This window comes from Cyanistes caeruleus, chromosome 6, assembly GCF_971803275.1.
Source record: "Cyanistes caeruleus chromosome 6, bCyaCae1.hap1.1, whole genome shotgun sequence".
NCBI classification, from domain to species: Eukaryota; Metazoa; Chordata; class Aves; order Passeriformes; family Paridae; genus Cyanistes; species Cyanistes caeruleus.
The window spans coordinates 57,099,350-57,109,647 of NC_141706.1; the positions used below are offsets into that span (position 1 = coordinate 57,099,350).

Consider the following 10,298-nt stretch of genomic DNA (forward strand, 5'->3'; position numbering starts at 1 on the left):
GTGTGGTTTTGCAGCTACATTGCTGCCTCTCTAGATAATGTTTTACTTCTCCTTTTAAGTTTTTGCTGTCCTTGCATGATTTTAAACTGGAATAGTCTGTTCTCTTCAGAACAGAAAGCATTCAGGAAAGGATGCATAAAAATCATAGGAAGCAAGTTAATAAAAATACTTTCATTTTCAATTTCTGGAAAGTGTGCTCTCACACAGAGCTGTGCTATATGGCACTGGCACAGCAGCCCCAAAACACGTGCTTCAGTGAGAAAAAGGTTCTTGGAAAATGTGCAGGAAATGGCACTGGGTACTGAAGTCCTCAGCTTCCCTGTAAAGCCAACCCAGGGGGCAGCAGCCATGAAGTTTTCTTTTCCCTTTGCTGCCAATGTACCTTGGCTCTGACCCGAGAAAACCTCTACAGGAGGGGTACAAATCAGGTCACGGCTTGGCAAGCCCTTCATTGCATCAGGACTTCAGTTTGCAGGGTCTCTCTGGGCAAAGCTTTACCTCCCACAGGCAGCTGAGGCACCCTTTGGTAACGGGACTGTTGTGCAAAGCCAGGCAATGTGACATTTCCTTGAACTCTTGGTTCCCCTTGAGCAGCCGGTCTCTGCAAGGAGCTGACAGTGGAAAGGGGGCGAGGAATCTGAGCAAGAAATGAGGAAGAGCTGCTCCAGGAGCAGGGAAAGCTGTGCTGCTGCTGTCTGAAATAGAAGCAAATACTCTGGATGTGGCTGGATGAATTCTGGGGTTCACAATTTGTATACGTAATGAGCAGGTAATAATCCATGGGGATCTGTGTAGAAGTTGAGGGTGAGTGCACTAGGAAAATCAAGAAAAAATGGCTCGGTAAAGGCAGAAGGAATTTTCATTAACAGAAAGGGTGTGTGGTCCATCAGGAGGAGAAAGGGTGGGCTGGGACAGGGGGAGGAGAAATCCTGCAAAAAGCCACAAATGCAGCGTCTCCTCTGGCAAACAAGCATGCAAAGCTGTCCTCTGGGGCTCGTCAGTACAGCAGGGGATGGCCCCTTCACAGCCAGCCTTCCCCTGAGAGTCACCACCCCTCAGCACTGTCCAGGCAAAAGGGCACTGGGAACAGCAGCTTTGGCGCAGCATTTCAGGGCTTCACGGGATTACTTATTCACTGTGCTCCTGGAAGAGTTCCAGGCTTCCCTGCTCTGCCACCAGTGTACAAATTCATCAAGTACCCACAAGGCTCACAATCCCCAGAGGCAAGAGCAGACTGTAGGAAGGTGATTCACACTACAAATCAGTGTCTCCGGAGGACCGGCAGGGCTCGGGGAAGACCGGACCGTGTCCTCATCCCTTCTGCCTCCCTCACGCTCATCAGGGTGATTAAGGCAGCAGCCGCACTCTGGATGGATTTCATTGCTGGGGCCATCGGAGGTAAATACGTGAATTAGTGCTTGTTGACAAAAGCAGATAGCTGTGTTTGTTTCCTTCTTCAGCTAGAGAACAGGTCTCAATAGCAGAGCCGAGAGTCTTTCCATGCAGGCTGCTTGTTAAAAGTGTGTTCTTCCTTATGAAGTGGGAAATGTCATCAGAGCAGGTTCACAGAGCTGCTGGACAGGCAGAGCTGCAGCTCGGTCAGCTGAGGTCATTGCCTGCAGTTCCTCCAGTCTAATTGCAGTGGGACAGGGTAGAACTCTAATAGGAAGAGACAGAGTGAAATAGGTTTTGTGCAGATACAAACCGGCTTGTATAGCCCTGACTGCGGAACCCTCACGTGCCTGGCATCTGGGGGTCCCAGCTGGCTGCTGGGATGGTGGCTCTGGGGGGCCGAAGATGTGATCTGAGAGACAGGAGGGGAGGAAGCACAGTGTTCTTATTGCATTCAGAATGCCTGGATGAACCTTTGCATTCTCCCAGGTTAAGATGTATTTGCAGTTGTGATGGCGATCTCAGCGCAGGCGAGCTACGCAGCAGGCTTTGATCTGGGAGAAAGTAGGTTAGCTGTGTACAAAAAAAGTAACAGGAGAGAAGTGTGATTAAATCCTAGACATTTTTAGAGCATGTACTGCTCAAACCCATCTTTGTTTTAAACGGCAAAATGTACCCACCGGTCTCAGTTCTTTGCTGAAATCTCATTAGATTTACTGGAGCATACAAGGTAATATATACCAGCAAGTACCACGAGAAAGGCCTTTGGGTCACCACTGATAGAAAGGCCAGGTGAACCTACCAGGTGGCTGAGATGTCCAGCCCATGCCTGCATGACAGGTCTCACTTTGTCACTCACTGAAATTTGGCATTTTCCCTCACCAGGAACAGCCTGTGGTTCTGCTGCAGATGTGTTTGTCCTGGGAAGGACCATGCCGACTCTTACCCTGCCTATTGCTCATCACCCAGTATGTGCAAGTGGGGCAAGATTTGGCATCTAGCAGCATCCAGCCCTGGAGGAGCCTGTTGTGCCTATCCTTGGGGTGTTGGTCCTCCTGGGGTGTTGAGAGACCCTTCATGGGAGAGGAGGATATAACCAGCCCCACCATGATAGCTTCAGAGCACCCTGTGGAGAGGGAAACCCTCTCCTGGGGCTGGCAATGGGATGTCCATCCCAGAAGGATTTACCAAACCTCCTCTCAGACTTCATGTTCATGGTGGGGCAGAGATGAATACATTTGTTGCTTGGACACCTTTGCTTTTTTACCACAGTTTGAAGTAGGACATTTAAGGACAAACCTCTTTTGCAAGGGAACATGGAGAGCTGAAAACAGAGTTTGAACATGGCCATTCACCTTGGCTTTCTGCCCTGGCTCCCACGCAAAGCCAGGTTTGTGCTGTGACCCCTGTCCAGGCTCCAGCATCATGTCCTGCCCTGCCATGCAGCAAGAATCTCCCTGTGTGCCCTGGACACAGGCTCAGCCTCAGGGGATGCAGGCTGTGGAAATCCAGCTGGGACCAGAAAAATTTCCGCTTGTTGTAAGGCACTTTACTGACCTCAATGTGTCAGAGAGCAAGTTCTCACTGGCTGACAGAGGTGGGAGCTTGCCCATAGACACATGGGAGGAGCCCTGTGTCTCCTGGGCAGGGCTTCAGGGCCGCCATCCTTCCCCTCAGATGAAACAGCTCCGGGGGTTCTGGGATGGTTTTGGTGCTGAGCTTATTTTGGGGTTAATGTTTGCTAGAGCTGAAGCAGTTTTCATATTCCTAAGGAGTCTATGAACTCAGCTGAAGAGCATGAAGCAACATAAAAAATAAGAGTTTCTGTTTTGTAAATGACATTCTTGTGACCTAGATCTATTTTCAGAGTGTCTTGGAGAAAGCATGGCTTAAGCATCTCTGAAAAACAGCAGACATCATGCCCATTCGAATTCCAGCCTCTGGCTGCCTCAGGCAGCTGCACAAATACTGAGCATCACCTCTGGGCAACGGGTTCCGTGGCAATGAGATAAACTCAGCATCTTCAGCCCAAGAAACAGTGATCTGCTAAGGCTCCAGATAGAAAAAACATGCGAGGAACATGCTTAGTGACTATGGAGATTTTCTATAACCAACAACTGTGGCTGGATGTTTTAGGAAGCATTACTACCTGGCCTGTAAAATTGAGCAGGAGGTTGGACTAGAGACCTCCTGAGGTCCCTTCTGACTAGAAATTTCCTGTGATCCCATGCATACTTTCTAGCCCTGCTACAGCAGCAGCCTGGGCCATGGCAGGGACTGATGACTGGGGCTGTTGAGGATTGCAGGATGACCTGACTCTTATGTCAGGAGTAAAGACTTGGGGAAGTGAAGCCGAACTTCACCTGGAGGTGGCAGAGCAGCAGGGTCTGCAGCATGACTGGGCTTTTCCACAGCTGGGAGGTTACATGCAGTCCAAGGGCAGATAAAATAATCCCCCTGCAGAAGGAACATGCTGTCTCCTCACAGCTAAAGCAGATCCTGCTGGGGTCATGTTACTGAATGAACCTCAGCTTGCTTAGGGCCACTGATGTTTCCAACTCTGCACGAAACAAAAGGTTTTGAAAGTTGCTGTCTACCCATGCAGTGCATGGACATTGATCCCTGCTTCTCCCTGGGTGTCTCAGCCAGGGGTTTGCCAACAGATCAGAGCTGTTGCAGCCTGGTGGGCTCTGTGCAGCTGCCACTTGCTCCCTGGTGATTGCCACCCTGCCAGAATCTCTCATTTAAGTTGCTTGGTCAGAGTGACCTGACTTGTGTAGAGAGTGAGAGATCCATTTTGTGCACTCTGTGTGTGTAGGGGATGCTGCAACCTCTGCTTAATACCTGGGAATATCTCAGATAAAGGAGGCAAAAAAAATATCTCACTAAAATAAAAAAAAAAAGTAATTCCCTTGGTTTTGCTGTTTATTTTTGTCACAGCTGATGCAGTGTTACTCAGCAAGAGTCCCACAGGAACTGTCCCCTGTATGCCCACTGTTCACTGCTGGCCTTCTTTGATTTTGCTGCGCAAACAGGGCATGTGTGGGTCATGCTATCTTAGTCCCAGGCTATTTATATTGTGTGACAGTGTGCAGAGCCCTCATTCCTCAGCCTTTGATAGACTTGGCTCTTGAACTCTTCAGCTCTGGCCACTGCTTGGAGTGCTTTGTGCCCCTAGGTAGCACAGTTCATGGCAGGTTGGGTTATTTGGAAGTTTGGGAGATTTACATCTTTGTTGGGAGCAGTGAAAAATTTACTTTTATGGTCTCCTCCCAAGTGGAGATGTTTGGTCCTTGCTGGAACCAAGCTGGTTGAGAGCTTTGTATCTTAACGTGTGAACAGGGTGATTTCTCCAGAAGGGAGGTCAGTTCTGGTCAAACACTCACCCAAGTCATCCTTGGTGTGAGATCTGCATGAGCCGAAGCTCCTCCCTTCCTCATCCAGTGCAGTAAGCCAGGACTTGGCTGTGCCTGGTGCCCCTGTGTGGCCAGCACCTGGTCAGCCCCTGCCCATGGTTCTAAGCCCAGCCCACGCCCCTGAGGTTCAGGAATGCTGAAAATGATGAGGTTTGTCAAAGCCCAGCTGAGATGGGGTGCTTGGGCCGGGGGACTGCAGCTGTGAGGTCAGCACTGTCACCCTGGCACTGACTTGTGTGCTGCTCCTCCCTGGCTGGCAGTGTCCGTGTTTACTCTGGCTGATGGCCAGGAACCCGGGGCAGCGCAGGTCCCCAGATGACTGTGCATTGTCACTCTCTGCTTGGACCAAAGCCATTGCTCCTTCAAGCCATATTATTACCTGTGTATTCCCCCTTGCCCTCTCTCTTCCATCATTGTCTCTCTTCCATCTAGGTCCTTTTTCCCCCTTCATTGCTGTTTATCTGGTGTCAGATTTGATGGATGCTTTTGAAGAACAAACCTCAATTTTCTGCACGAAAGATGCTGTTGGTTGTTTTCCTCTGGGTAATGCACTTTGGGGTTGTCTCCCAGTGACTCACAAGAGCAGCTGCTGCTTTTCTCCAGAACATGGGAGAGCTTTCCAGAGCTCTCAAGCAGCCACGTAATCATCGGTGAACATGCCCACACCAACTAACACATTTTTAAGTAGCTTGGGTTTTAATTTCTCTTTTTTAAAGAAGAAGTCAGTGGAGGCAGTTTTCAACAGGTGAGCTACCAGATGTGCCCTGCATCTCTGAATGCCTGATGGGCACATCCAGCATTTCTGTGAACTCGATCTCTGTCTAAATAACTCATGTGGATACAGCTCCATTGTTCTCCAGCCTGATTTCTCTCAGGTGACTTGGCAGGTGGTGTACTGGGAGGAAGTTTGCTGGTCAGCACCTTTATTACCTGCTAACGCTTAGAGGTGAGGTGAGATCTATTTATTATTGCAAGAGAGAGAAATTCTGGTTGGAGCTTTTTAGCCCTCCTTGCTTGCCATTAAGGCAGTAGCTTTGTCTCAGAGGATTAGTGCATATCCAGCAGCTATTTTAGGGCTCTAGGAGTGAGTGTGGGTGTTGCTAGAGGATTGACAGTGCCTGGGGGCTGGACATGTCCAGGCAGGAGCGATGGTCAGCGGGCTGTGCTGGGCGGGCTCTGCGGCCGCTGCCTCTGGACACTGCCAGCGCTAATCCCTCCCTGTCCCAAATCCCACCGAGCCCTGAAACCAAAACTGCTCCAGACCATGTGGGTGGGGATGCTTTGCACCTCACGTGAGGATGCCTGGTCATAGTCCAAAGATGCTTTAGTGCCTAAGCTGAGAGGGGAAACAAATACAGCCCAGTATTCTCCCTTCATCCTTCGTGGGGCAGTGCTCTCAGTGTCTCTCCCTGTCTCATCTTGCTCCATCTTCTTGTTCCTCCCTGATAAGTTTCCCATACTCTGTTTCCTCCTCTGAGAGAGCCCTGGTCACTCAGAGAAATCTGCATTTTTCTCTGTCAGTCTTGGCTCAGATGCCTTTAGTGGAGCTCGAGGAGTCTGGTGCCAGGCACGGCTGGGCTCTGGAGCTGTTTTCTGCTATTCCCCAGTGCTGCTGTTCCTTCTGTGCTGGGTGAAATGGTCTCTTGTGACATGTGCTGTTAACCATCTCCAACATATTCTCTGTTTCAGGTGGTCTAAGCACAGCTGTGGGTTATCCACTGGACACAGTAAAGGTATCTGTTGGGCTTTATTTCTTGACTATGGAAGAAAAACAGAGGCCCTTTTGTTTTCCCCCTCCTTTTCAGAAGAAAAGTCCCATGATAACACTTTATCTGGGTTACATCTCCATATCTCACTGTATTTGGTTGTGTTTGCCCCTAACAAAAAAAAATAAAAATAAATTGTTTGGTGAAGTTATTTTATGGTTAATTATCTGTTTTGCTGCATTGGCATTTGCTGTTTTATTTATTTTTAATCTGATATCTGCATTTTAAAGTTGTCCCTGTATTTCTAGGTGAGAATTCAGACTGAGAACCACTACAGAGGATTTTGGCACTGTGTTCAGGAAACATACAGGACAGAGAAGGTAGGTGCCTCTCCTCAGAATTGCTGATACCAGTTTCTACCAGATGCTGTGTTTCAGAGAAGCAGAGCTGCCTCTGTCTGTTTGGAGAGGATGGGCACCAGTTACATACAAGCATCTGTTGGGAGAGGGGTCAGGGTGAAATTTAGCTTTGCTGGTGAGCTGTAGGGTGGGAGTAAGTTTTGACTCAGCAATGTACAGCCAGTGCTTTGGAGCAGATGCTTTCCCATGCCCTCCACCTTTAAAGCCACCTTTCTCCTCTGTCTCCCACCAGGTCCGGGGATTTTACAAAGGTGTGACTGCGTCAGTCCTCGCTGTGTCTGTGGTTTCCTCTGTTTCCTTTGGCACGTACAAAAACTTCCTCGGTGCCATCTGCAAGCTGCAATACGGGGCTGCAGATGCCAAGCCATCCAAGCTGGATGTTTCACTTGCTGGAGCTGCTGCCGGCGCTGCCCGGGTAGGTAAACAGCCCACAGGGAAAGCACTACAAGAGATCTTGCTCACAAACAGAGGCGGCTGGAAAAGCAGGGAATGTGTTTTCGGTCCGGGAGGCCACAGGGGAGCCTGCGACAAGTCTGGTGGGTTTGTTTTTGCAGGGGAGGTCATGCTCTGCCCACACTGCCCTTTCACTGGCTGGCTCCATGGCGTGGCCGAGTCCTGCTGGGCAGCTCGTGCTGGATTCGGTTCCGAGCGGCGCAACGCTTAAGAACATGCCATTAAAATGACACAGACCTTGGGAGCAAATGCAGAACAAGGAAGAAAAAACAGCATAGGCAGCAAAGTCCCCAAGTGGCTGCGATGGTGTGTTTATGCAAGAAAGACATAGCTGAGTTAAAGCACAGGTCGGTGCTTTCCCAGCAGCTGTGCAGGAATGGCTTCAGGAATGGGCAGAGCACAGCCCTGCCTGGCCAGGACTTCAAACTCAGCGGGGCACCGCTGGCAGGTGATGCTGCCTGGCAAATGTGCAGGACCCTCGACAGGGAGGGGAGGCTGGGTCCAGGAGCAGTTTGCCACAAGCAGATGAGGGTGAGCATCCACAGGCTCTGTGAATGTGGTGGAGCTCATCCCGTGCTGGGCAGAAATGTGTGCCTGGTCACAATCCTCTTACAGAGCAGTGCAGATGGCCAGGTTTCTAAGCGTTTCCTAGACTCAACATGGGCTAACTTCTCATGGTCTGGATGGTCTTGGTTCAAATACAGACACAAATAAGAGCCCCTGATGTATGTTTCCCTATGGCTGAGGACATCCCCCTTTCCACACCCATCTAGTTTAGCAAGTAGCTACAGGTATTTAATATCCTGTGTTGATTTCTGCCTTGCCTTCCTCTCTGCCCAGTGCAGCTCACACACGTGTCCTGCTGCTGCTGGGTGGAACAGCACGGGTGGAGGGGAGGAGGCTGGAGCTTGCTGGAACTCGCAGCAATATTATTGCCTGAAAAGCTGGGAGACAAGAATTTACAGGAGGGAGATCAAAACACTGTTTAACTGTGAGGGTTGAAATGCCACTCTCCGGTGTTGCAGGTTGTGTTGACAAACCCTAGCGAAGTGGCTAAAGTTCGGATGCAGACCCAGAGGAACCCACACCCTTCCATCACACATCAGCCTGCTCCCAAGCCAAAGTACCGAGGGTCTCTGCACTGTCTGAAGGTTATCATCAAGGAGGAAGGTTTTGGGGGTCTCTACAAGGGCTGTTCTGCATTACTCTGCAGGGATTGCTCTGCTTCTGCAATATATTTCCTTTCCTATTCTGCTCTGTGCGAGTGGCTCACACCAGATGGGAGAAATAAACCAGGTAGGTACTGGAAAGCATCTGGCATTACCTGCAAAAATGGCTTATTTGGTCCCACACTAAGAGGGAAACCAGGCTCTGGGCAAACATCTCCCAGTACCTATAAAACCTCACCCAGATCCTCATGAGGGATTGCTCTGTGTGTGCTGGTTTTGGCCCCAGGCCCAGGGCATGCACACTGGCCCTACCTTGTCCCTAAGCAGCTCCTCCTCCTCCTGCAGGAGGGGTTTCTACCACACACTCTGGTGCCTCGAATGTGGATATGAAATCCTGTTAATGTGAAAACAGGATAACTAGAAATTAAACATGGACAAAGTTCATGATCTCCAGTTCCGTCATGGAGCTCAGACAAGGGTCAGTCCAGAGCTTGAATATGAAGTCCAGGTGGAGAAGGTGAAGACTGTTCAGGTTTGTAGTTGTGATCTGTCTCCAAAAAGCAACTCTCCACTTTGACAAAAAGATTGGATAGGTAAGATTTAGCAAAAGAGCATCTCCCTGAGAATTATAAATATTAGATCCATCTGAAGAGGGTGTGAGTGCTCTCAGGCTGTACCACATCTAGTTCACATGGTGTTCAAAGTGTCACATGTGCAAAAATTCCCTGAGATCACTGGAAACACACAACTGCAAGAGCTGCACAAAATAACTCCCGAAAAACATGGAAGTTACCAAAGTTTGTTGTCAAATCTGGATGTAGCTGAACGAGATGCAAGTGAAATGCCCTTCTGCCTTCACTCTTTCCTGCAGGTTTCCTCGTTGTGCTGCTTTCTGGTGGTTTTGCTGGAGTCCTGGCCTGGGGATTAGCTACTCCCATGGATGTCATCAAGTCACGCATGCAAACAGACGAATCGGACCAGCACAAGTACAAAGGCCTCATCCACTGTGTGAGGGAAAGTGTGAGAAAGGAGGGGGTAAAAGTGCTTTTCAAAGGACTGGGTTTAAACTGCATTCGTGCCTTTCCTGTGAATATGGTAGTGTTTGTAACATATGAAGGTGTACTGAGATTTACAGATCATTATAAAAACAAAAAATAGCTTGTTCCACTCTGGCTAAAGTGTACTTGTTTTTTGGTTTTTTTTTGTAAGACAACATCCACAAACAACTGTTGAATTGATGGACAGCATAGAAAGCATGGACATTTCAGCCCAAAGCTGATGATTTATGGCTTTGTTTTATTCTTATAGGATTACAAACTCATCAAGGAGCCTTGGCTTCATATATAACCTCCCTTTTATCTCATTAAGGGATTTAGACTGTAGCTGCTGCCTAGGCCCTTGAAACATTTGCAAATTTTTATGTTCCAGTAAGTTGTTTGTCTTATCAGGGGTTTTGGTAAATCAAGTAATTTTTTTCTTCTACTGGCACAGAAAATGCTCCTCACAACCAAAGGAAGAGCTGGGGGGAGTTTGTGTAAGATTTAACACTCTGCAGCGTGTGCTCTTCACATGTAGTGCCTGCACTGCATTCACCGAGTGACTCACATACTTGTGCTTCAGGCTGAAACTTCCCCTTCCCAGCAGTAATTTCCCCAAAGCACTCTCCAATTATATCCCCTTGGCAGCAGCTGAAGCAGGAATGTCTCCTTTTCCCCGCTGCTCTTTAATGAGTGGCAGACACGG

At 49.0% G+C, this 10,298-nt stretch overlaps 1 protein-coding gene across 2 annotated transcripts; it reads left to right on the forward strand.

Moving 5' to 3' along the window:
- The first annotated feature begins 1,063 nt into the window (after window positions 1-1,063).
- On the forward strand, window positions 1,064-9,722 carry SLC25A47 (solute carrier family 25 member 47). 2 transcript variants are annotated; one of them, XM_023927568.2, is made up of 6 exons: window positions 1,064-1,398; window positions 6,498-6,541; window positions 6,823-6,894; window positions 7,166-7,348; window positions 8,412-8,682; window positions 9,427-9,722. In XM_023927568.2, the coding sequence occupies exons 1-6, from the start codon at window positions 1,371-1,373 to the stop codon at window positions 9,711-9,713; spliced, it is 885 nt and encodes a 294-aa protein (XP_023783336.2). In that variant the 5' UTR covers window positions 1,064-1,370; the 3' UTR covers window positions 9,714-9,722. The 2 variants fall into 2 exon arrangements, with proteins under 2 accessions (XP_023783336.2, XP_086751564.1); XM_086895438.1 differs by lacking the exon at window positions 1,064-1,398 and adding an exon at window positions 2,527-2,609.
- Window positions 9,723-10,298: the final 576 nt, after the last annotated feature.

Coding starts and splice junctions, on each gene's coding strand:
- SLC25A47 (XM_086895438.1), top strand. CDS start 2,558: ATGTCCATCCCAGAAGGATTTACCAAACCTCCTCTCAGACTTCATGTT. Junction 7,349..8,411: donor CTGCTGCCGGCGCTGCCCGG/GTAGGTAAACAG, acceptor CCGGTGTTGCAG/GTTGTGTTGACAAACCCTAG. Junction 8,683..9,426: donor AGATGGGAGAAATAAACCAG/GTAGGTACTGGA, acceptor TCTTTCCTGCAG/GTTTCCTCGTTGTGCTGCTT.